This window comes from Carica papaya, chromosome 3 (genome assembly GCF_054855325.1).
Source record: "Carica papaya isolate Zhongbai chromosome 3, ASM5485532v1, whole genome shotgun sequence".
Taxonomy (NCBI): Eukaryota; Viridiplantae; Streptophyta; class Magnoliopsida; order Brassicales; family Caricaceae; genus Carica; species Carica papaya.
In genome coordinates, this window is record NC_142311.1 from 6274284 (window position 1) to 6302241 (window position 27958).

The 27958-nt window shown below is 36.3% G+C and overlaps 1 protein-coding gene and 1 long non-coding RNA gene across 3 annotated transcripts; one reads left to right on the forward strand and one right to left on the reverse strand.

Moving 5' to 3' along the window:
- Positions 1-6383: 6383 nt before the first annotated feature.
- On the reverse strand, positions 6384-14469 carry LOC148266640 (uncharacterized). 2 transcript variants are annotated; one of them, XR_015817655.1, is made up of 2 exons: positions 14074-14469; positions 6384-7128 (listed from the first exon to the last, which is right to left on the reverse strand). It is a non-coding gene; the product is annotated as an uncharacterized LOC148266640 (long non-coding RNA). The 2 variants fall into 2 exon arrangements; XR_015817656.1 differs by lacking the exon at positions 6384-7128 and adding an exon at positions 12068-12332.
- LOC110813994 (AWPM-19-like family protein) lies at positions 6731-7726 on the forward strand. Its single transcript, XM_022041294.2, has 3 exons — positions 6731-6863; positions 6967-7144; positions 7242-7726. The coding sequence occupies exons 1-3, from the start codon at positions 6734-6736 to the stop codon at positions 7474-7476; spliced, it is 543 nt and encodes a 180-aa protein (XP_021896986.1). The 5' UTR covers positions 6731-6733; the 3' UTR covers positions 7477-7726.
- Positions 14470-27958: the final 13489 nt, after the last annotated feature.

Consider the following 27958-nt stretch of genomic DNA (forward strand, 5'->3'; position numbering starts at 1 on the left):
CGAATAGTTATAATTTTATTGTATAGTTAGATTATATTGAATTTTATAATTAATATATATTTTGTAAAGACAAAAGTTATATTCATTTTTAACTATTATCCAGAAGACGTAAATTAAATTCATTTTAATTATTTTTAAAAATTATTAACAAATCAAGAATTATAAACTTTATTACTATCATTTTCCAAAAATAAATTATTAATTTTTTTCACAGAAATAATATACTGTTATTTTAACTAATTTTATATTTCATATTTTTTAAATAATAAGACATTTTTACATTAAAAATGATTAGCTTCTGAATTATCATTAAAATAATTTATTTAAATAATAAAAATATATACAAAAATTATTTTTATTACTTAAAAATATTTTTTTACCATATTCTCCCGTGGAAGAAAAAGAATTTAAATTATTTAGATGATCAATTTTTTAAATAAATATAACAATAATTTAAAAAGTATCAAACAAAGTTTTTCAAATAATCATGTTTAATACGATTACTAATTCATTTACTAATATTTTAAAAATATGTACAAAAGATTAATAAATGAAATAATAATTGATATTAAATATATCAAACCACTTCATAAAAAAAATTAATTATACATTATGAGAGAAAGTTAATTATTTATAAAATGAATTTAGTGCATATATATAAAAAATTATTTTTAAAAAAAAAATAATAATTTTGATACATGAATGTAACAAAAAATTTCAAAATAATTTATTACATGTATGTAATCAATTATTTTTATGATTGATTCGATAAAAATATATTTGTTTTCAAAATTAATTTATCATGCATGCAAATTTAATTATTTTTAAAATTAATACAATTCGTCGTCGTTTGCGCATATTTATCATACCATAATTTTTAGTCAGAACTAATATTAAATTTTGATTCATAAATAAATAATAAACATAAAGTAATAAAGAATCATGGTTGGTATTATTGCTGTTATTATTGTTAATCTTATTAGTTTCATTATTGCCATTGGTATTAGAAAGAAAAAAAAGGGAAAAACAAAAAATAGAAAAAGAGAAGAAAAGAAGAAAGTATGAACAAAAATTCTTTAAATTAACTATTGTAAACAAACAAATTGTATAATTAAAATTTAAATATGCAAACAAAAAAATATCTTATAGAATAATCAATTTATAGATTTAATGAATAACGTGGTAAAAATTTTAGTTTCTATTATTCAATGAGTTTATGATGCAATAGACAAATTATTTAAGATTAAAATATTAACTTGGTCTATATATTATTTGTAACGCCCGAAAGATTTAGAAAATTTGTTATTTTATTATTAAATATTTTTATTAAGTTAAAAAAAAAAGCGTGTCACGTCAGCAGACCCAGTCAGCAGTCCTGGCCAACCAGGACCTACCACGTGGCAAGACCACGTCGACCGGGGACGAGCCACGTTGGCGATCCGCGTACGCGCGATCGGACGGCTTAGATCAAGCGTGTGCACGACGGCCCAGATGCAATCGCACGGACGGCTCAGATTAAATCAAAAACGGACGGCTGAGATCAAAAGGCAAAAGGGTATAAATAGAACCCCCACACCTGACCACAAAAACCCTAGTCGCCTGCCCTCGCCGGAGAAGACGAACCAGACGCCGGAGAAGCCGGCCGCCGCCGCACTGGGGAGATTTTCGACCGCCGATCGAGGAAAATTTCATACCTCCGACTCGTTTTTCCACGCTGATTTTCCCTGTGGCGAAATCGGAGCTAAAATCCCGGCCAAACGGCTGGAAAACACGGCCGAAACCCAGCGGCACCGCCGCGCCCCTCCTCGATTTTTGCCTCCGATGAGGCCCTTCCCGGCCTCCGTTTGATGCAATTTTTATATCACCGTGATCACCATTCTTTTCTCTACAGGTTGATCGGAGCCGAATCACCAAAACACGAACCTCACCGGAGAGTCGCCGCACCCGAGAGCACCGCCGCCGGTAAGCTTCAGTTTTCTGTAATTTTTTGGCCCCCCGAGGGCCCTAGGGTTGTTTTATCGCAAGGACCGATGCAAGTGTGGCCGAATTCGGCCGGAAACGGCCAACCCGAGGCGAATCGCCGCTGCAAGCGACGACGCCGTCGCCGGAGCACGGCAGAGCCGCCGTGCCGGAATTGCGATATTGGCTAAAAATGAGCCCTGGGCCTAATTTGGGATTTTTTGGAACACGTGCAGGTATCGGTAGTGCGTTTCAGTTCCCTGGAAAAAATTTATGAAAAATTATGGACAGCCTGTAAGCGCACTATGAAGCCGTGTTCGGACCCCGAAACGAGTAAGAACCCCTCACCCTATTTCCTATCACGGTATTAAAGTTCAATAATGATAAAATAGTATTTCTTGAATCAACGAATGTGTGAAATTGCTTAAGGTCGCTAATGGAGCCCGAGTCTAGTGTGTTGTCGGTTAATTGTTATTTGGCATATTGTACAGTTTTAAATGCAGTATGAGGTCTGATGTTTTCATTTCATAATTTCGCGTGCATATTTTACTGTTTTATTGATTATGGGTTGAATGACTGAGAAACCGATGATGTATGTTGTCTTGTTTGGCATAAATTACTGTTTGCTTGTTTGTATGTAAATTGATGATGCTGACTGAGGAAAATGAGAATGAAAGATTATGTAAATTGATAATTGTATAATGTGGTCAGCCTGACTAGATATCCTGGGAAATGGTGGACGGACCGGGTCCGTAGGGAACCCTACCGGGATTGTAGTCTCTTATACCAGACGGGGTATGGAGACCTTATGTGTTTTGGCGCCCATACCGGACGGGGTATGGGGACGGCCCGTTTCACCCTCACACCGGACAGGGTAATGAGGTTTATAGTTTTGGCGCCCATACTGGACGGGGTATGGGGACGGCCCTGGAATCTGATTTCAAGTGCTAAGGGTTAACGGGTAGCAGGACCCCTATGGCTACTAGTGGGCTGGTAAATGAGGAAAATATGTTGCGTAATGATTGAATTACAAAAGACGTGATAAGTATTACGTTATACAGTTTATATGATTTCATGATGATGATAATGTTATTGCTTTCGTATATTGTTTTATGAATTTCACCGAGGTAAGTGGATGGTAAAGGATTTATTATTGATAAAAGGATTTGTTGTAAATTATGCTCCATTGGTCTTTTTGTGTTTTCTACCCACCTTTACCTCCGTGACGGTGAGATATCGTGATGTCTTTACTGGGCTAGTGTAGCTCATTCCTTATTTAATCATTTCAGATCATGAAGACATTGTTCCCGAGCCCGTTCCGCAGGAGGACGACGAAGGGGACGCCTAAAGACTCCATAGTCATATTCATAGCTTTTGCTTTCGAGTTTCTCCTTTAGTTAGTTTGATCTTTTATATTTTGTGAGCACGTTTTTGGTTTTAGTGTAAGGGATGTTAATCAAAATTTTGACTTCGCTTCCGCATTTGATATTTTTAATACACATTTCATTTTAAATTTCCGGGGTCTCTACATTATTTTATAATATTCAAATGGGCATCTGTATTAATTTTTATATATTAATTTTAATGACTATACTTTTAAAAATTTTCTAATTTAATTTATTATTATTAATTTTTACTAATACTGTTGTTACTTAAAATATTATATGGATTGAAATTAATTATATATCACATTCTAATTGCATCATTATCCACATTAAATATTATGTATTTAATGACGTGACATATAAAATGACAGAGTTTAAATTTTTAAAAGATACAATGAATGCAACGATATAATTAAATATAATTATCATTAAAATTCATTTAGAAAACTGATCTCATTGAAATATTTTAATGATAATATACCAAATGCATGAATGACTTACAAATTAAAAAAGCTTTCGCCTTACTCTTTCATAGTTCCAAAAATTATCCTAGAAATGGACTTTTTTACCAAAAAGAAATTTATTATTACGAGTAATAAATGATACTTTCTTAATTTACGAAGACAATCATTTTTTCTATTTAAAATTAGTTCATTCGATTTTGTAGGTCACTCATAAAAATTCTTAAATAATATTAATATGAATCATCATAGGCTTATGTATGATAAGACTATTCATAAATTATACCTCACAAAATATGATACTTATATAAATACCAACAGATTATTCCACATGATACTCATAATAAGTTCCCACATAGGTTTAACTCTAAAGAATGCAAACCTTATAATTCATTTCAAAAGCCCATTTAATACCCTAAATAGAAGATGCACATTGTGAATTTAATTTTTCCTAAATAATATTTTGGATAACTTGGAAAAATAGGTATTAACTAAATATTATAAGGTACATGTTTTTGTACTTTAAAGACGTGCGTCCTACATATTCTCCTAGTAGAGTATTCATGTAAAGATTGGTAGAGAATGTTCTCCTCGAAACCACACTAAGTCCTACAAATCTAATAGAATAAAAGAGCAAAATGCACATAAAGAAAATAATGAAATAAGTGAAGCAAAAAAGGTAAAGAAAACAACATAAACAAATGAATAACAATCAGTAAAAACACAAAAGCAAACATTTGCGCTTAGTCCCAAAATAAACACATAAATTTTAATCAAAATAATAATTAACACTAATAATTTCCAATCAAAATTTAATTGCATCTCTAATAAAGTCGTCAATTTATTACGTTTACGATGTAGGGTAAAACTTGAAAGGAGTTATCAATTATTCTATTTGAAGCAAGATCATGGAATAATTATCACACTGGTCATTTCATCAAATATTCTTGAGTAAAATAATACAAGATAGAAAGGTGTAAAGCACTTTAAATAGCACATGACATAAATTCATTTTGTATATTGATTTGATTTACTCTTAATACGGAATATTTATCATTTGGGGTATGAATTTTAGAAGAATTATGAGTTGGGCAGAGAGAGAGAGAGAGAGAGAGAGAGAGAGAGAGAGAGAGAGAGAGAGAGAGAGAGAGAGAGAGAGAGAGAGAGAGAGAGAGAGAGAGAGAGAGAAGAGAATCGAGAAGTATTTTGATGAAATAAACTTTAAAATAAAATGTATTACTTTAAAGAAAATAAAAAAATCTATTTCAATATTGAATAAAGAAGTACTATTTCAATATAGAATAAACTTCAAAATACAATTTTATTAATCAAATATATAGGTAAGTTTACATATAAGCTTAATTATAAAAATAGTTCCTAACTTTTTACTTGTTATTGGACATTTTATTTTATTTTTTTTAAAAATTAGTCATTTAATTAACTTTGATGTCGAAACAAATAAATTTCTAAACATATCATCAATTATGTACTTACTAGCATCGATGTACTTCAAATAAAATCCTATCCAAGTTTAAAGCATCCAAACATATTTTCTAACTAACTTTGATTTTCTGCATAATAAAAACCTTTAACAACAACAAGAGAAACAACTAAAAAATTGAATATCAATTGAAAAGAAAACAAAAGTAAAAAGTTATTTTTAAAACGAAGCTATATATATATATATTATATTATATTATATTATATGAGTTCGAGGGCACTATTTTAAATTGCCAATGATAGTCTTACATAATTCATTTGTAGGTGTGACGTTAGTGATGAATTTCATTTATAGAATGATAATTAAATAGAAATAATTGTATTATTTTTTTGAAATTCATAAATTTTAGTAATTAATTGAAGCTTATGCACCATTAACAATACAATTATCCTTTTAATCAAAACATATATAGAGATATTATCTAATTCAAATTTAAACATTTGCATAGAATAATGACATACCATAAAAGAAGATTAGATATTTTGAAATAATACGGAAAATAACTTTTTATTATAAAAAAGTTTAAATCGAACTTTATATTATTTTTAATAAAAATATAATTAATTTTTTTTTAAATAAATATTTATCATTAACGTTGTGTCTAATTCTATTAAATAAACATTTACGTGATAAAAAATATATCCGTGTGAGTACTAATTTTTTTTTTTAAAAAAGTTTATATTTAATTTATAATTATTTAAATATAAAAAAAATAAGAGAAAGAAAGAAAAAGAGTGAATATGAGTTTGCCATTTATCACACTGTTAATATTTTTAAAACCTAGTGCCCAAGTAAACACTGTTATCTGCTATGTGAATATTTGTATAATAATATTAGATATGGTGTTAAGTAATAAGAGTTTATTAGTATAAAATTTTAAAAAAAAATTCAAGTTATATTTAAGTTAAAAAGAAAACGAGTGAATACAAAATGATTTAAACTACATGAATTTTTTTAATATATTATCTTAATAATTTCTTCAAAAAGGACAACAATGCAACAAAAGAGAAAAGAAAAGAGTATTTACAAGTATAAAACAAGCATCATCAAATTGGCATGGTTAGCAGACTCGGGAGATTAGATGAGAACGACCAGGCACAGACGTGTATAGTAATTATATATTCTCTCTCTTCTCTGAGATACTGTAACAATCTATCATGCACCGTTCCTATCTAAGCTTCGAGATTCCAATAGACAAAGACAGAACAAGTTTTAATACCCAAACGACAGGACGAGTGTCCTACCACCTGTAACCTACACTGCCTTATTGGCTTACACGTATACACTGCATATACACTTTGCTACTCTATATAGACTCCCTGCTAATACCCTGGAACTACCATTGTTGGGTTTTTTTATGTTAGAATAATACACATAAGATCTCAAGATACCAGGAGACTGAAGCCGGGGTTAGGTTTGGATCGATCATGGCTCGAACTGTGGGGAGGAACGTAGCAGCTCCATTGCTGTTCATAAACTTGATCATGTATGTTATTGTCGTAGCTTTTGCTAGTTGGTGTCTTAACAGGTTCATCAATAACCAAACTTACCATCCCAGTAAGTCTCTCATCTAAATCACCTTCATGCTCTATTGTTTATACACAGCATATATATGCATCTACATGTGTATATACGTAGTGATGAGAGGATGGACATTCAGGTTTTGGAGGAAATGGTGCAACCATGTTCTTCTTGATATTCTCTATACTGGCTGGAGTTCTGGGTGTAATCTCAAAGCTGGCTGGAGCGAATCACATCAGTGCTTGGAGGAATGATAGCCTTGCTTCTGCTGCATCATCTTCTCTGGTTGCCTGGGCTGTCACTGCACTAGCCTTTGGGTAATTAGTTTAATTATTAAGTTGATGGGAAATACATATGTACATGTATATAGATATACTTATCTATGTATATTTACCTAAAATATGAACATGGCAGGTTGGCTTGCAAGGAGATACACTTAGGAGGGCATAGAGGATGGAGACTAAGAGTAGTGGAGGCATTTATAATAATTTTAACCTTCAGCCAACTGCTGTACCTTATGTTGCTTCATGCTGGCATGTTTAGCAGCAGATATGGACCTGGATACAGAGACAACTATGGCACGTCAGCCGCCACGGCCGAGCCGGTGCACAAGGAGGGTGGCGGTGTGGTTACTGGTTCTAGGGTTTGAAGAAATGGATATTTGAATTTGACTAGTACTAGAATAATGTATGTCTTTTTCCTTTGTGATTTTCATCAGTAGTCAGCTGTGTTTTATGATTTTGGACTAATTTGGAACGTGTGTTACTGTTGGTCCATTGTACTCTATATATATGTCACCCCTTTGTGTAATTGGGGAAGATGGTGTATGGTTAATGTAATGTGTATGTAATGACTTTGTGGCTCTGCTGATTGGTTTTAATCTTAAGCAGTTAGCATCATCATCTTCTAAGTAGCTTTTCTCTTGGATAATACGTATACATATACGCTTATGCAATTGTATGTATGCATATTGGCATGGATGGGTAATATAAGTATTTTGGTTATCAAAAAGAGTCTTGTTTCCATCAAGTGACTAATCTGATTCAATTCTGCATAATGTAGTTCTCAAAATATTTGATATATTCTCGTAGCCCAACTTTAGCTTTATAGTTGATATGTTCAGCATGATGAGACTACCGGTAGTTATCTTCTTGGTAAGAAAATGTTGTTTTGAAACCTACGGCTACAATGGAGGTGTCTAAATATCTGTTCCTGCCAGAGCCAATAATCACCAAAGAGGCTAGAGACAGAATGAGCACGCTAAAATTTCAAACCATCAATATATGAGCAGTTCGCTAAAGAGGCGAAAAAAGAAACGATACCCTGTTTTCCATGCTTAAAGATCTTTTGCCTAACGTATTCCAGTAGAAACCAAAGGCAATAATTGAACCTACTGATGTTCAACGTACGAACGAACAAGATACACAACTTGTTAATATGTTGATTTCACATTATTGGCAGGATTTATACTCCTAAACAACTGTGTTTTGTTTTGCTAGTTAACAAGGTTGACCAAGTGAAAAGTTTGCTCAAGTGTAGACCTAACTTTCATTCTTTCCTTTGGGAAGAGCTTTCCTTCCTCTTCGATCTATGTAGCCCTTTTTTGTAGTAACTTAAAAAAAAAAAAAAAAAAAAAAGAGGGGGAAAACGACACCGTTTAGAAGAAGAAAAAACGGGGTTGTTTTGAAAGTAAAAAAACGACGTCATTTTGAAAGGGAAAAACGGCGTTGTTTTGAAAATAAAAAAACGACGTCATTTTGAAAGGGAAAAAATAACATCGTAACCCTTTTTTGTAGTAACTTAAAAAAAAAAAAAAAAAGAGGAGGAAAACGACACCGTTTTGAAGAGAGGAAAACGGCGTTGTTTTGAAAGTAAAAAAACGACGTCATTTTGAAAGGAAAAAAACAACATCGTTTTGAAGAAGCTGGTGGGATATAAATAGGGGATAGAGAAGGAAAGAAAAAGGAAAAAGGAAAAAAAAAAAAAAAAAACAGAGAAAAACAGAGAAGGAAGAGAGCAAGAAGGAGAAAGAAGAGAGGAAGGAAGGTTCCAGAAAGAGAGAGAAGGGAATCGGAGCGGAGAGGAGTGAGATGGGAGAGAGAAGGATACCGCGGACGGTGATAGCGCGATCGGCAAGAGGAAGGAAGATGGAAATGGGAGGTACGGTAAAGATTCAACTTCATGTGTGGCTTTAGGATTGGAATGCTGATGAGAGATTTGGTTTAGTTAGATGTGTAGTGTTTATTTGTGAGTGCATATGGAGGTAGCGGTGTATGGAAGAGGCCGTGTAGGGAGTGAGTGTGCGGTGTGAGTGAGGTATGTGGGAGGAAGTAGGTCCGCGTGAGCACCGCGGGAGGAGAGAGAAGGAGGATGGCGGTGTGAGTGAGGTCCGAGAGAGAGGTAGGGATGCGGAGTGAGTAGAAGTCGGGTGAGAGAAGGATTTGTGGTGTGAGTGAGGTGTGTGAGAGAGAGCCAGTCTATGTGAGCATCACGGGGGAGAGAGAAGGAGGATGGCGGTGGGAGTGAGGTCCGAGAGAGAGGTAGGGATGCGGAGTGAGTTAAGGCCGGGAGAGAGAAGGATTTGCAGTGTGAGTGAGGTCTATGAGGGAGAGGAGTGTGATTGTTAGGGGCCTTGCGAGAGAGAGTAGGTTCGGGGAGCATCGAGGGAGGAGAGAGAAGGAGTAGGTGGAGTGAGTGAAGTCGGTAATGGAGTGAGTGTGCAGTGTGAGTGAGGTTCGTGAGGGAGAGGAGTGTGATTGCTGGGGCTTTGTGAGAGAGTAGGACCGGGTGAGCACCAAGGGGGAGAGAGAGAAGGAGTAGGCAGTGTGAGTGAAGTCTGTGACGGAGAGGGAATGCGGTGTGAGTGAGGTCCGTGAGGGGGAGGAGTGTGGTTGTTGAGATTGGTGAGAGAGAGCAGATTTGTGTGGGCATGCCTGTAGGAGACTGCGGAAGGTGAAAGAAGGAGGAACGCGGTGTGAGTGGGAACACTTAGAGTGTGCCGCAGGAAGAGGGAGAACGAGGAGAAGTGGGAGGTTGGGATTAGTGCAAGCAGAAGAAAGGAAAACGAGGTGGGGAGTAGAGGTATGCTGGGAAATTAGAGAGTAGGAAAGGGAGACCTGAGGAGCGTGCATGGTGGGAATTACATATAGGTTGTCGTGCCTTAGTGGTCGGCAAGGGAAATTTCCAGTTGTGTGCACGTTAAATATTACTGGATACACTATAGGGGGAACGCCGACATTGGTGGTTACGAGTAGAGAGAGTAGGTTGGCCACCGATAGTGGTGTTAGTCGGGAGATCCCGACGGACAGGGGGCTAGGTCGCCGATATTGGTGACGGGAGAGAATGATAACTGTGTGTGTGTTTGACCCATTAGAGGTCGAGAGGTGGCTAATGGTCGCCGATGTTGGTGACGGAAGAGAATGATAACTGTGTGTGTGTGTGTGGCCCATTAGAGGTCGAGAGGTGGCTAATGGTCGCCGATGTTGGTGACAGGAAAGAATGATAATTGTGTGTGTGTGTGTGGCCCATTAGAGATCGAGAGGTGGCTAATGGTCGCCGATATTGGTGACGGGAGAGAATGATCATTGTGTGTGTGTGTGGCCTGTTAGGGGTCGGTAGGTGGATGATGGTCGCCGATGTTGGTGACGAGAGTGAATGATAATGGTGCGCGTGCGTGGCCTGGTGGGGGTCGAGAGGCGGATGGTGGTCGCCGATTTTGGTAGTGGGTGACAATGTTGGTACGCTTAGGGTGACGTTGGGGGACGGTCACCCTTGATAGGTATGATCGTTGAGATACCGGGATGAGCTTTAGCCCTGAGTAGTCTCATGGTAATAGTAAGATGGGGCTTGGGTTAAGTAATGAAATATTGGTAAAAGTATGAAGTTTTATATTGTTGCATCTCATACCTATAACTTGATTATTACTGTACTGAGTTATATGGACTCATTATTTATTCTTTACAGATGAAATAGGAACGGAGTCCGAATTGAAGTTGTTGGTGTCCGAACCTAGCGTATAGAGCAACAAGATAAAGATTTTCCTTTGATTTGACAGAATTGAGTGTGTAAAAGTTGATAATAGTGTAAATAGTGAGTACGGTTGAATTGTATGCGATGTCTCGTGCATGATTGTAGGTTTATCTTAACTTTGAATATGAAATCGTGATAGTATTCCTATGTGCATGACTGATTTGATTATGGAATTGGTTGTTTTAATTACGCCATTAGAAGTGAAAAGAGAAAAAAAAAGAAAAACAAAACGGGACGTTACATTTTTGGTGCATGGAGAATGATTCCAGTACTGATATTTATCCATGTAAGTGGGAGGAAGGCACTAGACTTACCACTACTATGAGGAATTTTAATAATTTTACTCGAGACTGGCAGTTTAGGGACCTACTTTCTAATGCTTGTTTTACATGTTTGCAAATAGAGGTAGGATTATGTCTTTTTGATTAGACCAGTTCTTAGCGTCTAATGGTTGGGAGCATATTCTTGACTTAGTGCAAGAAGTCCTTCCTTGTCATTATGGTGTTAGGGTGGTTGAGATGGGATACTACTCCACCTCAGTTTGAGAATATGTCGTTGCACCTTTTAAGGGTGACATCTATGAGTGGTGGAATGAGATTGAGATGGATGGATGGGAGAATTTTTTATTTATGAACAATCTCTAATACCTGAGAGGTAAATTAAAGGTTTGGAATTAGGTATTCTGGGATATTGGAATCAAGAAGAAAGATATTCTCGATGAATATATTTACTCTATAAAATTGAAATATAATCATCCATAAAAGTTTTGAATTGCTTGAACTGTCAAAAATGAATTACTTGTATGGAAAATGATAAGCAAAAAGAACAAAAAATTCAGACTAGTTCTTCTTACTATTTTATGAGATATTTGGAAAGAAAAGAACAATAAAGCTTTTAAGAGAAAGAAGACAACTTTAGCAATATTTTGAATAAAGTTGGTTTCATATTTTTGACTTCATTGTACTAGAACATAGCATCATCCATTATGACGATTTAGGGTCAATTGTAAATATGTTAATTGACTTATAAATATTTTTGTACATAAGGTGGTGCCCTATTTCAATATATTACTACACTTTTATCTAAAACTAAATAAAACTAAAAACCCATTTTGTATGCACGATGGTATGTAAAATCGCTTGTAAACTTAAATTGTGATCACATTTTGCAAAAATATACCTAAAAATAAGATACTAACAATACACTCGTCATATACAAATTGCTAATCATCATCCAATTTTGTTTTAAGTAAAAAGTATAGTATGTATTATTTATTACAATCACCAAAAAGATGCCAACTCATGTACAAAATTATTTACATATTAACCAACATATCGATAATCTTACCTAAATCCTCCATAGAGTACAAAGATTGACTGATAAGCAAAAAACCTAGGGTCTTGATCCATCTAACTCTACCCCTATCGAGATTTTCTTTCATTCCTTCAAAAGTTCTTCTGTTTCTTTCTTTCCACACTACCAAAAAAATTAATAAGCGAGTTTGCAGAACATAAGAATGAAACCCTAACATTTAAAATGTTGATTTATGTTTTTAATTAAAATAGACATAAATATTTAGTAGATAAACAAACATTCTGGCGAGTTTTCAATTCAAAAAGTGTTAGGCTCAAATTCAATATGCGTTTGATTATTTGGATTTTAACTAAACTGAGCTAGAACTAAGCTTTGATAAGCCAAGCCCGACATGTTTGATATTCAGCTGGCTCATCCTCATTTCTACTTAAAAAGCACTGTCAATACCTGGCTTATCTCACTTTTGAGATCAACTTAGTTTTCTCAATAGAAGTTCTTTCCAAATGATACTTTTCTGTATTGATGTTCCACTTTTATTAAAAATGAACTATACAAAACAAATTATGAGAAGTCACCACCACTCCAGATCATGGTGGATTTAGGACACAAACTACAATTGGTCATGCATAGAGATTGAGCATGCAAAATTAAAGCACAATAAAAATGTGTCAGACATCTATCCTACAGTTGAGATCCTAAATACGGGCTTGTAAAACAGTTATATCTACCTGCATCTGTGTACAAATCAAATCAAATTACAAAATGGCCGGAGGGGCTATATTTTAAAATAAGTAAAAAGGAAAGATCAAACCAAAAATGGAAGCTTGGAAACTCATAGCTTCAAGAAAAAAAAGTCCCCTTTACAAAAAGCCTACAGTTCGAACTGCTAAGAGCAACCAATAATTGCAATCGACTAATTCACCACAAAACAGGGATATGCATCACTTCTCATCTAATAACAATGCTGCTGCAAATTCAGGCAAATTTCATAGCTGGCGGACCCAAGCCAATCTTTAAAACCCATGAAAACAATCATCCTATTGACAAGCTTAAATAAAGCCAAGGAAGATAACAAGCGGAAATGTAGAGCAATACAAAAAATTTGGCCATAAATTCTCATAGATGAAGTCCGAAGATTACAATCCTTTAAGAACCTCAACATCCTATCAAGGGAGAAAACATACTAGAATGAAATGAAAAATAAATGTTCAATAGGTCACATACTCAGGTTTGCAGGCACTCAATGCTGTTAAATACGCATGATTAAGAAAAAAAAAAAAAAAAAACTCAAAACTAGAAAAATATGCGCAAGGTTACAGAAGGTCAATTCGACTTACAATAACTAAACAAAAAACCTAGAAATACATGCAAGCTAAACAGTAAAACACATCAACGACAGACAGCTGGTAAAGAGAAGTAAATTTTACGACTAGCTTTCTTAGTAAAATCACGAAGCACCAGTAACAGTTCGAAGTTCAAACAGTGGCCACAGAAACACACTAACAGAAAAATCAAGAGCTTTTTTCTTTGAGTAAGAGAGTTAATTATTCTACCCAATGGTACTCAAAAAAGATAAAAAAAATTACACCCAATCTCAAACATGTCAGATAGCATGAATATGAAACTGAATTGCAAAAAGCAAGGACCTAAACTGATTTCAACCCTTCATAATCCTGTCATTTCATGCAATTTTGAACCAATCTGTCCATTCATACTCAATGCTCCATTCAATAGTATAAAAAAGACGAAAAATAAACGTTATGTATTATCCCTCTTCTCAAAGGAAGAAATTAACAAAACAAAATAATTTATTTCAAAACCAAATATCTAACAAAGAGAAAACAAATGTTACATTGTCTACCAAAACATGAGTAATTAGAAGAGAAGAAAGAGATACAATTACCTGAAGAGAGGAGAGTGGCTTCAATGGTTGGCGCAGTTGCGTGCCTGAGCTACACTGTTTTGAGATGCCGACACCTAAGCTGTGGCTGAAAGTGAGACTCGCGGATTCAGAGGAGAAGAACCCGCATAAATGCTTGCGACAAACCGCTGAACTGAAGCGCGCCTGAATCTGAAACAAGACAGTTGGCCCAGATAGTTGAGCTTGCTTTGATTATGCAATAACATGATGAGACAGAGAGAAGAAGAGTGATTCGAATAACGAGGAGGAAGAAAGAAGATGCTGAGAATGGATCCCGCCGGGTCAAATGAGAAAGAAGAAGAGCTTCTTGGACCAAGCAAGAGTGGGTTTAGTTCTTTAGTAATGGGCTTCGGCCTTAAAATGTATATGGAGTGAGTTTCATTTGGTATGGGCCTCACAATATAAGTTTCCCTTGAGATTTTTTTTTTTAAAATTGTTTTTAATTGTTACAATTAAAAATTTATTATCAGGAAAAGTAATTATACTGTTTGATAAAATAATTTTTATAAATTACTAAAACTAAAATATTTTTTTAATATGTACCAAGTAAAATATATATCATATGTTTTTAATTTATAAAAAATATGTTGTGTAATTAAAATAGATTGGGATGAGTTTTTCAATGACAAACCTAAACCCAACTTAAATTGGTCTAAGGTAAAAATAATTCTACCCAATTCGACTCAAGTTGTGTTTTTTTTAATAGAAAAAAGTAATTAAGATGACGAGAAATTTGGTTTCAAACTTCAATTCGAACATGAGATGTAACGATCCGTAATCTTAAAAGAAAATAAATTATCAATTGAATGCAGAAGCGAAACAATAAATTAGGCTTAACATTTCTTACACAATAATTAAGGATACCCAATAGAGATACGAGAATGATTGTAACAACTACGTAAAGTTTTTATTTTTATTTTTTTATTATTAATAAATATAAAAGTTTTAGGTAGGTGTTACAATAACCATTCTAAAAAAATAACTAATAATTAAAGAAATACAAGAAAAGTAAACAAATTAAACGTTCTACTCGCAACCCTCTTGTGGATCGGGCTATGAATCTTAGTCTTCTTGATCTAAAATGATTAATGAAAGAGTGAGTTACACTACCATAGTAAAAATATTACGCTACTCACCGACACATAATGAAAGTTAGTAGAAATCATAAATACAACTAATAAATCTCTTAATTTAAATGCAATTTTTTTAGCATAAATAAAATCATTTATTACATGTTTACCGTATCGAGATTTTCAAAACTGATTTATAAGTCAATAACGTAAACAATATCATAATTTCATATTCAATCAGTTGGAACAATAACTTTCTAATTTATCAGTCTACTGGTATCCATTGGGGTACATAGAAAAATCTCCACTACGCTTGAACCCTTTTCAACATTTTCAACTAACGGGCCGTTCCCATATCCCGTGCAGTATGAGCGCCAAAAAATAACATTCTCAATATTACGTCTGGAAAAAGGGTGAAACGGGTCATCCCCATACCCCGTTTGGTATGAGCGTCAAATTACCAATCATCGATACCCCATTCGATATGTGACAACGTTTAAGGTAGGGTTCCCTATATACCAGGTCCGTCCACCATATCCCAAGATATCCAGTAAAGTTCTTATTCATCCCTTTACTTAATCAAATGATTTTTCATATACATTTAATTTTCAATTTTTAATTAATTATAAATCATGTAAAACAAACAATACATGCACCAAAAAAACACAATCAAATTATCAAACCAATTTCAGAGTATTATCATGCATTCGAAACTGTAAAATCAATCAATCAGTGAAACATGACAAATAGTAATAAGTAACCGGTTCTGCCTCCATTAGTAACATTTAATTATCGATATTTCTAAATTACGTAAAATATTATATTATTCATAATTAAATTTCAATTCCATAACCGGGAATAAAAAGGGAGATTTTTATGCAAATTGATGTTTGAGATACTATGTAACGACCCCGAAAATCTAAAAAGAAATATATAATAATTTAAATGCGAAAACAAAATAAAAGGTTAAGGTTTACATCCCGTACACAATAATTTAAAAATACTAAACAAATATCACGGAATGAATCATCTGAAAGAAACATGGGAAATAGAAAAAGTAAAGAAAAATATAAAGTATCTAGCATCTACTCGTAATTTTCTTGCGGATCGGGCTCGGGAATCAGATCCTCTTGATCTGAAATGGTTAAATAAGGGATGAGCTACACTAGCCCAATAAGGACATCACACTACATCACAGGCACAGAAATAAAGATTGGTAAAAAATAAAAAATAACTAATGGAGCATCAATATATTTATTTAAAATAAAACCATTTTCCCTTTTACTTACCATTGGGAAATTTATGAAAATAAATTATAGAAGCAATAATACCATACAAATCATAACTTCATGCACGATCAGCAACATAAAACATATCATAAATTCACATTTATTAACAATAACTAAATCGTAACCGTTTCTCGTTTCACCAGCCTACTAGTATCCATAGGGATTCATAGGGGTGTCTCCGCTACACGTGAACCTTTTCCCTTAACATTCTTAATTTTATAGCCGTCCTCATACCCCGTCCGGTATGAGCACCAATATATTAAACTTCAATACCCCGTCCGGTATGAGAGTAAAGCAGACCGTCCTCATACCTCGTCCAGTATGAGCATCAAATGACTAAGTCTCCATACCCCGTCCGGTATGAGACAACGTTCACGGTAGGGTTCTCTATGAACCCAGTTCGTCCACCATCTCCCAGAATATCTCGTGAGGCTGTCGTCTTATCAATTTTATTAGATCACACCCTTTTTCTGTTTTTTCTTAGTCCCCGTTACCAAATCAAACATAATCAAATAAACAAATGAACATGCATCCGGTAATGCAATCATATCTTAAATCCCAAAATCAAATAGTGATCAAGTAACACAGTAATACATGCATTTAAACCATAAAGTAGATAAACCAGATACCATCATGCTTTTAGACTGTAAAATAAATCAACAGAAATCAACAGAACATAATGTCTGGTTCAAGCTCCATTAGTAATCAGTAATTAATTATGCACATTTATTTAATTTGTACAAAATACCATATTATTATTTATTCAAACTTCAATTTTATGATATGAAATAGGGTGAGGGATCCTTACCTGATTTGACGTCGGAAAGTTAAATGGCTTACTGGCGGCCCCTGGGTTCCCTGAATTTTTCTTCGGGAACTGAAACGCGCTTACGGTACCTACAAATGTCCCAAATAATCCAAAAATCAGTCCCAGGACCTACTCAGCCAATTTCGAAAATTCGGCATGGTGGCTTTGCTGTACTCCGGCGATGGTGTCGCAACTTGCAGCGGCGATCCGCCTCGGGTTGGCTGTTTTCAGCCATTTTTGGCCGAATTCAGCCAGATTTGAATCAGTTCCTATGAAAAAACACATTTAGGGCCATCGGTTGGCCGAAAAAATATAAAAAATCGAAACTCACCGGCGGCGGGATTCTCCGGTGTGGCGTCTCCTCTGGCTCAAGTTGCGGTCGGGTGTTTTGCTCCGGTCAATCTGTAGAGAAGGAAACAACGATCACAAGGTGGAAAAATTATGTAAAATGAAAATCGAGAAGGGCCTCATCGGAGGTGATTTGTGAAATTTCCTGCGACGGTGCCGTCTGACTTTGGTGGCATTTCTCGGCCAATTAGCCAGTTCTTTCACACCGATTTGGCCATGGGTGGGTTTAAAATTGAATTTCGTGCAATAGGAGAAATTTTTACCTCTTTTAGCGGTCGAAAAAGGTTCTGGTGCGGCGATGGTTGGCTCCCCGGCGGCTGGACTGTATTCTCCGGCGAGGGATCCTAGCGGCTAGGGTTAGGGTTTGGGTGCGGATGAGGTTATCTATACCCATCCACTTTTGATATGGGTATTCCATCACTTTTGATCTGGACCGTTCATCGCGATTTAATCTGGACCGTCCATGCGCGATTCAATCTGGGTTGTCCGTGTGCAATTCAATCTGGGCCGTCCGTGCGTAATTTTAATCTGGGTCGTGCGTGAGTGTGAGAACGGACCTCAACCATTCGATCGCGCGCACGCAGATCGCCCACGTGGCTCCCCCCCACGTGGCCTCCCGCATCAGCGCCTCCGCTACCTGGTGCGTCCTAGTTGGTCGGGGCTGCTGACCGGGCATATGACGTGGCGCAATTTTTTTAAATTGTGTTTTAACCTCTGGTTTTTTATTTTTCTTTCAAAAATACCATTAGAACCCAAATTTTTACCATTTTTTCTCAAAATTATTTTCAATTTAATACTCAACTAATTTTTCACCTTTTTTATAATAATAATAATTATTATTTCATTAAAATAAAATAAAATAAAATAAAATAAATTGAAATAAATTCAATTAATAAATAATTGTATTTATAAAAAAAATAAAATAAAAAAAAAATAAAAAAAATGAAATGTTGGGTGTTACAACTCTCCCCCCTTAAAAGAAATTTGGTACTCAAATTTGTCTCACTCTCAATCGAACAGATTAGGATACTGAGCTCTAAAGTCTAATTCTAGCTCCCATGTAGCCTCATTTGGTGTGTGGTTCTGCCATATGACCTTTACAAAAGAAATTTTTTGGTTGCGAAGTAATCTACTCTTTCGATCCACAATGCCAACTAGTACTTCCTCGTAGGATAAATCCTCCTGAAGTGGAAGAGGCTCGTGGGCTAGGACATGAGAGAGATTCGGGTTGTACTTGTATAGCATAGACATATAAAACACATTATGGACCTTAAAAAGTTTTGGAGGCAGTGCTAATCTATAGGCAGCGGTACCAATCTTATCTAAGACTTCAAATGGTCCAATAAATCGAAGGTTTAGTTTCTCCCTTCTGTCAAAGCTACTGATTCCCTTAAAATGAGTGACCTTAAGGAATACCTGGTCGCATTCCTCAAAATCTAAATCTCTCCTCCCGGTGTCCGCATAACTCTTCTGCCTGCTCTGAGCCGTCTGAATATTCTTCATGATCTTAACTATTTTGGATGTAGTCTCCTCTACCAGCTCTGGGCCGAAGAGTTTTCTATTGCCTACTTCTTCCCCACAAATCAGCGATCTGCATGGGCGCCCATATAACATCTCATACGGAGCCATTCCAATACTCGTTTGGTAGTTGTTGTTGTATGTGAAATCTATCAGGGGTAGATGGTCATCCCAATGACCCCCGGAGTAAAGGACACAAGCTCAGAGTATATCCTCAAGTGTACAGATTGTCCTTTCTGACCGTCCATCAGTCTGAGGGTGGAATGCAGTACTGAAGGACAGTTTTGTTCTCATGACTTGCTGAAAACTACTCCTAAACCGAGAAGTGAACCTGGGATCCCTATCGGACACCACTGTCACTGAGACTCTATGCAATCTGACTACTTTCCGGATATACATTCTTGCTAACTTGTCCAAAGGATCAATCATTCTGATAGCTAAAAAATGAAAAGACTTGGTAAGCTGGTCGATAATTACCCAGAGGTATCATGTTCTAAGCGTGCCTTAGGTAATCCTGTCACGAAGTCTATGATGATATGTTCGAACTTCCATTTTGGGATTGGTAATGGTTGAAGTAGCCCGTCTGGCGCTGATTCTTTACCTTGACCTACTGACATGCCAAATACTTAGAAACAAAGTCAGCTATATCTCTTTTCATTCCGTTCCAACCAAATTGGGGTCGTATACTTTGATACATTTTATTGCTTCCGGGATGCATGACAAACTTTAAGTTATGGGTCTCTGTCATGATGTCTCTCTTTAACTCACTGTTACCTGAAACACACACCCTGTCCTAGAATCGGAGTAACCCATCAGCAGAGACTCGAAATTCTGAGCTAACTCTTTGTTCTGTATCTTTTTTCTATGGCTACTAGGCTGAAATCAGCTGACTGAGTTTCCCTTATTATCTGGATTAACTCAAACTGAACGGTTAGATGACCCAAACATGTGACTCTCCTCAAGTGCTGAACCCGAACCTGTTGTATGGCCCCAATCTACCTGCATTCTGAAACCATCAAATGGGCTAATATACCTACACTTTTTCTGCTGAGTACATCGGCTATCACGTTGCCCTTACCCGGATGATACGCATGTTGAGATTTTTTTGAGTGAATATGTGTTTCAAACTATTGTGATCGGTATAGATCTAAAATGACTGTCCATATAAATAATGGCGCCAAGTCTTTAAAGCGTGTATGATTGCGGCAAGCTCTAAGTCATTGGTAAGATAGTTTTTTTCATGACTCTTTAACTGTCTAAACCCATAGGCTATAACCTTTCCATGCTGTATTAAAACACAATCCAGGCCTAGATAGGAGAAATCACTGTAAACTGTATATCCCCCCGATCACATCGGTAAGGCTAGCACAGGTGCAGTAGTCAGCCGCTTCTTTAGTTATGAAAAACCTCTTTCACAGTACTTATTCCACTCAAACTTGACATTTTTCTTTGTGAACTGGGTCAGGGGAGCAGATAGACTAGAAAATCCTTCAACAAACCTGCGGTAATAGCCAACCATTCCCAGAAAGTTACAGATCTTTTTAACTGATGTTAATTTCTCTCAGCCAAGCACCGCTTCAACCTTTTCAAGGTTCACTGATACTCCATCCTTTGATATAATGTGTCCAAGGAAGGTGATATATTCAAGCCAAAGTTCACACTTACTCAACTTGCTATACAGCTTCTTTCTTCTGAGAACTTGCAAAACTTGAGCTAGATGGTGAACATGTTCCTCTCCGCTTTTTGAATAAACCAAAATGTCATCGATGAACACGATAACAAATTGATCTAAGAATTGTGTGAAAACCCTGTTCATCAGATCTATGAAGATGGCTGGGGCATTGGTTAGCCCAAATAGCGTGATCAGGAACTCATAGTGTCCGTACCTAGTTCGAAAAACTACCTTGGGGATGTCTTCTGTCCTGATTTTCACCTGATGGTAACCTGAACGTAAGTCTATTTTGGAGAAGACCTGCGCACCCTACAACTGATCGAAGAGGGCATCAATTCTGGGAAGGGGATACTTGTTCTTGATTGTGACTTTGTTCAATCCTCTATAATCAATACATAGTTTCAACGTTCAATCTCCCTTTCTGGCAAAAAAGACTCTAGCACCCCAAGGGGACACTATATCTGATAAAACTGCTATCCTGCAATTCAGTGATCTGTTTCCTCACTTCCTCTATCTCGACGCGGCTTATGTGGTAAGGAGTAACCGAAATACGCTGGGTGCTTAGTTGTAGGTTTATGGTGAATTCGACTTCCCTGTCCACTGGCAGTTCGGGTAGTTCATTTGAAAATATATCTGGGAAGTCTCGGACTACCAAAATCTCTTGAATACAATTCTCTTTCTTGGGTTTGCATAGTTAGAAAAAATAATAGGGTTAAAGTACTCGACGAATAAGAAAGCTTTCCATCAAGGAATAAGTACTAAATTATTTTATTAATTTGTAAATGTCTCCTCATTAGGAGGATTGAATACAACCTTCTTATTAAAATAATCTACGATGGTGTGATACGCCGCTAGCCAATTCTTTCCTAAAATTAGATCAAAATCCCCTGTGTCTAATTCTATTATGTCAACATTCAATTCTCTATCTGCTATCTCTACGACACAAACCCTGTAGACAACTTCTCCCAATAGTGTTATACTCTCAGCAGTAGACACAAATAATATATAATCAAGTTTATCAGGTAATACATTAAATTTGAATGTAAAAACATGTGAAACAAATGAATGTGATACACGGGTGTCAATCAAAATATGAGCAAGATAGTTATAGATACTGTACATACCCTGTACCACGTCTGGGTTGGCTTCAACATCCTGCTATGTGAGATTGTAAGCCCTGCCTTGTATAGGAGGTCTGTCCTGATTCTGGTTCCTTAGGCACTCTCAAGCATAATATTGGGCACTACCACATATGCAACAGGTGTTGTTGAGGCGGTAGCAGGGTCGGTCCCCCTGATCCCCGTCGCAATGCTGACAGATCTTACCACGTCCTGCCATTGGAGCCTGAGGGGGAGCCTGGATCACTGACTTGAGCCTCTTGTTCTGTTGGACAGACACAGTAGGTGCTGCTCAGTGGGGTGGAGCTGAGGGTCTGAGGTTCCCTGCTGCCTGAGGGAGGGTGTGGAAGCTCCTCTCCACCAGTTGTGCCTTGGCCAGAACGGCAGAATAACTCCTGAGCTCCAGCACGAACAAATACTGCCTGATCTCTGGGCGGAGGCCCCACTAGAACCTCCTACCCTTCATGCCCTTATCTAACAACGTCTCAGAGGAGTATCGGTCCAACTCTAGGAACGTATGAGCATATTCTGACATAGTCATGTTCCCCTGGACCAAGTGGACGAACTCCATCTCCTTCAGATGTTAAAGATGCTCTTGGAGGTACTCTGCATGAAAGGTTGCTACGAACTGTTCCCAAGTAACTGGAACAGGCAGGGTAGTCTGTTTGAGTTCCCACCAGCGGTTTGCTTCTCCCACTAGCACGTAGGTAGCAAGGGTGACCTTCTGCTCAGAAATCACCCCTAGGGTCTTGAAGACCTTCTCTGTCTCTGCCATTCTGTACTCAACATCTTCAAAAGATGATCCCCCTGCAAAAGTAGATGAGTTTAGTCTCTTGTACTTCTTTATGTAGCCCAGGTCAATCATGGGAGGAACTGGGTCTCGTGCAAAAGGGACTAGGCTAGGCTGATGATAGACTGGGGGGCCCTGTGGTGGTACTTACTGATACAGTGGGGGCACCGGATTGTACTGTGGCGGTACCGGGCGATACTGTGGCTGTGGCACCAGATCACACTGCGGTGGTGCCAGGTGGTACTGTGGAGGAGCAGGATCGTACCAGGGTGGCTCAGGATCATCTCGCTCTAGTGGTGGCTCAACTTGTGGCAGCGGGGGAGAGCCAGGTAGCTCCCTCCTCTCCCCTCAGCCCTGCTGGGCGGCAATGAGCCTCTCCAGCATCTCAAATATCCTGTCAATATTTTCCCTAAGCGAATCATCCCGGGTTGCTCAATTTAGTGGGGATCTTCCTCTCCTCATCTCTCTGTACCTGCATTTCATAAGTAAAGGTTGAGTGATAATATATTGGTTTGGTGTTTCTCTAAGTATTATTGTGTAAGGAATGGGTCCGAGAAACGCGGCTCTGATACCAATTGTAACGATCCCGAAAATCCAAAAAGAAATATATAATAATTTAAGTGTGGAAGTGAAATAAAAGGTTATGGTTTACATCCTTTACACAATAACTTAAAAGTACTAAACAAACATCACGGAATGGATCCTCTGAAAGAAATATGGGAAACAGGAAAAGTAAAGAGAAATATAAAGTATCTAGTATCTACTCGCAATTTTCTTACGGATCGAGCTTGGGAACTACGTCCTCTTGATATGAAATAGTTAAAAAATGGGTGAGCTACACTACCCCAGTAAAGACATCACACTATATCACCGGCACAGAAAAAAAGATTGGTAGAAAATAAAAAACAACAAATGAAGCATTAGATTTAAACAAATACATTTATTTAAAATAAATTATTTTCCTTTTTACTTACCATTGTGAAATTTATGAAAATAAATTATAGAAACAATAATACCGTACAGGTCATAACTTCATGCACGATCAGTAACATAGAACATATCATAAATTCACATTTATTAACAATAAGTAAATCGTAACTGTTTTTCATTTCACCAGCCTACTAATATCTATGATGATCCATAGGAGTATCCCCGCTACACGTGAACCCTTTCCTTTAATATTCTTAATTTCATAGCCATCCTCGTACCCTGTCCAGTATGAGCACCAAGACATTAAACCTCAATACCTCGTCCGGTATGAGGGTGAAACGGGCAGTCCCCATACCCCGTCTGCTATGAGACAACGTTCACAGTAAGGTTCTCTATGAATCCAGCTCGTCTATTATCTCGCAGGATATTTAGTGAGGCTGTCGTCTTATCTATTTTATTGGATCACACCTCTTTCCTGTTTTTCCTCAGTCCCTGTTACTAAATCAAACGTAATCAAATAAACAAATAAACATGTATCTGGTAATGCAATCATATCATAAATCCCAAAATCAAATAATGATCAAGTAAGACAGTAATACATGTATTTAAACCATAAAGTAGATAAATCAGATACCATCATTTAGGAAATAGGGTGAGGGGTCCTTACCTGATTTGACACCGGAAAGCTAAATGGTTTACTGCACCTATGGGCGGTCCTTGGGTTCCCTGAATTTTTCTTCGGGAAGTGAAACATACTTACGGTACCTACAAATATCCCAAATAACCCAAAAATCAGTCCCAGGGCCTACTCAACTAATTTCAAAAATCTAGCACGGCGGCTTCGCCGTGCTCCGGCGACGGTGCCCCCACTTACAGCGGCGATTTACCTCGGGTTAGCTGTTTTCGACCGAATTTAGCCAAATTTGCATCAGTTCCTGTGAGAAAACACACTTAGGGCCCTCGGTTGGCCCAAAAAACGTAGAAAACTGAAACTCACCAGCGACAGGGATCTCGGTGCAGCGGCTCCTCTGGCTCACATTGCGGTTGAGTGTTTTACTCCAGTCAACCTGTTGAGAATGAAACGGTGATCACAACAGTGGATTTTGGCCGGTTTTATACCCATTCATACAAGAAAATATGTTAAAGGGCATCGGTTAGCTGAAAAAGGTCGAAAAATTGAAGCTTACCAGTGGCAGAATTTTTTGATGCTGCAGCTCCACCAGCTCACCTTTCCAGTTGGGTGTTTTGCTTCGGTCAACTTGTAAAAAATAGAATGATGATTACAATTGTGAAAAAATTATACGAAACGGGAATCGGAAAGGCTCTCATAAGAGACGATTTTTATTTTTTTTTGCGACGGCACCACTTGGCTTTACCTACGGTTTCCAGCTCATCCGCCAGTTCTTTTACTCCAATTTGCCCATGGGGGTGTCTAAAATTGAATTTTAAGTGAATGAAATTTTTCTTACCTCTTTTGGCGGTCAGAAGTGGCTCCGGTGTGGCAGCGGTCAGCTCCCTTCCCGGTGACTATCTTTTTTTCTTTTGCGGGGGGTCTAGCGGGTAGGGTTAGGGTTTGGTGTGAAGAGGGGTATTTATGTCTGTCTCCTTTTGATATGAACCATCAAATCGCGTTTAAATAAGAAGTGAATTTAGACCGTTTATCACGTTTAATCGCGACCGTCCGGTCGCGTCTGATGGGGAAACGGATCCGGACTGTTCACGCGCACGAGAACAAATCTGGACCATCCAATCACGGGCACGCGAGTCGCCATCATGCCCTCTCACGTGGCACTGCGTCAATGTGTCTTGCCATGTGGCACGCTTCGGTTTGTCGGGACTGCTGACTGGGCGTCCTACGTTGTACAATTTTTTAAATTATGTTTTGATTCCCAGTTTTCGATTTTTCTTACAAATATACATTCAAAACCCTAATTTTCACTCATTTCTCCCAAAATTATTTTCAATTTTCTTATCTACCTATTTTTTTTCCTAATTTTACATTAAATAATAATATATAAAATTAAAAATTAAATTTTATACATAAATTTTGAATTTTACAAATTAATTTCAAGTATTACGTAAGAAGTACATCATGCTAATGTGCTTTGGATGATTCACATTTTAAGGTCATACGCTGATGAACACATTGAACTATCTATATGGTTGAGGGCCCTCATAGGTAGAATTATGCAATTATCAGGGGCGTACTCTACCATTAAGCTAATAACTCGTCATGTGGGCCTTCTATTGAGAGCTCGCTATGCCAAGCCAAAAGTGAGAGAAACCTCATCCCTTTCTTTCTTTTTTATGCCCCCATGCCCTCCCGTATGGTGGTGACATAGGGGAGAGGGAGGGGTAAAAGAGAATCCTATCAGTTTGTTCTAATTTGAATAATTAGCTCGGATCTATTGAGTCCATTTTATCGTTAAACTTTTGCATTACCAAGTAGTTGTTTTTTTTTACTAACTACTGTAAATTACTCAATTCACAATTTTATTTGTGCAATAAAAATACTTTTAGTCTAGAACAGGTTAACAAGAACGTGGAATTTGTTTGCTAATAATTCTTTTGAAAGAATTCTCATGATTAGAATAAATTATTAGATTTCATGAAATTCGATTGAATTATATTTTATTTTTATATGCTCTATTATCTAACTTTTGTTTTTATTAGGCTACAGTTTATATATACACACACATTTAACCATATTTTATACTATTATATAAACAGTTATATGATAGTTAGTTTTATATGCATACTACATAAATCGTCACATATTATAGTCCTTCAGTATATTATACAGTGCATAATTTGTAATAAACTAAGAATTAAATTTTATTTTCGTATTTAGAAAATTAAAACAATCAACTAAATAAATAATCATTATATATATATATTATCGTATTAAATTTAAAATTATTTTAAAAATTAAAAAAAAAAACTAATATTTATTAATTTTCAATTTTAATTACTTGTATATATATAATTATTTTAAAGAATGAGAAATTAATGTGTGAAATTCTGATTTTACTTTACATAATACATTAGATTAGGAAATTAATTACATTACATCAGCAAAAAACAGTAGTAAATGAAGAAGTTGACGTCAACAATAATAATAACAATGTTTGACAAGGTGTTCTTCCACTTCGAAGAAATGATGAGAAACTCCCGAATAATTTATTTAGTACTGCGGTAGGTCTACTTTGATCTTACTTCATCTTCACGTTCACCTTTTCTCTTAATACCAACCCAAAAAAAAAAATTTCCTACCCTTCAACAGTTTTTGTTCACTATATGTATGTATATACTTATATATATGTTATATATCTATATATTTATGTGTATGCATGCATGCATGCATGCTAGTTTTTAAACATCACTAACCAATTACATGGAAGGATTAATTGGTGTTTAATGTGCATGCACGGCAGACACGAGCTAGGCTCGTCACGTACGATTAGAGATAAAAACTTCATTTTAGATATGTACACGTTCGTATGTATACATTAACGTGTACGTTCGTATGTATACAATGTATAGTATTGTATGAGCTTATGTATGCACATATATATATATATATGTATGTTCGTTGCATGATTGATTTAGAAATTAAAAAGAAGAGCAATATGGAAATTGAAGAGGATAGATTATTTCCTGTCGCTTTTGGGTTATACAGCAAACAAGCATTAAACAGAAAAGGAGGATGATGGGAATATTTGCCTACCCAAATCGAAACACACGAGGGCAATACATAAAAATTAAATGAGAAATAGACAAATTAAGGTAGTAGAGTTTGATTATAGTGTTGACCAATTACATATAATCTCTTTAGATATATATATACACAGAGAGAGAGAGAGATAGAGAGAGAGAGAGAGAGAGAGAGAGTCGTGGGTCAAAAAGTCAGGGTAGAAAGGGTTTGTGGGGGGTGGTCAAAGTGAAGAAAAGCACTTGTTGTTAATTGAATTGGGACTTGTAATTTGATAGATTTAGGACGATAAAAAGAACAATAAACTATTATTGTGTCTTTAGTTTTTTCTTGTTTGTTTATTGAAATATTTAGAGTGATTATCATATCATGAGTTGGCTAAGTGAGAAAAAAAAAAGCAGATAACTTCTGATTTAGTCGGCGTAGTGCCCAACAGCCCAAGTGATTATGGGAATGGGATAAGATTGATGGACAAGTTTGGCTCATCATTATATATACATATATATACACACTATTATTAAAGTGTATGATGTGATTATTATTATTTTTTTGAGCTAATGACGCAATATTTGATGTTTTATTATTTTTATGACTAGTTTGCTCTAATTTGTG

Excerpts from the sequence above, each read along its gene's own strand:
- LOC110813994 (XM_022041294.2), top strand. The coding sequence starts at position 6,734 with ATGGCTCGAACTGTGGGGAGGAACGTAGCAGCTCCATTGCTGTTCATA. Across the intron at positions 6,864-6,966 it reads TAACCAAACTTACCATCCCA|GTTTTGGAGGAAATGGTGCA; the intron begins GTAAGTCTCTCA and ends ATGGACATTCAG. Across the intron at positions 7,145-7,241 it reads GTCACTGCACTAGCCTTTGG|GTTGGCTTGCAAGGAGATAC; the intron begins GTAATTAGTTTA and ends TGAACATGGCAG.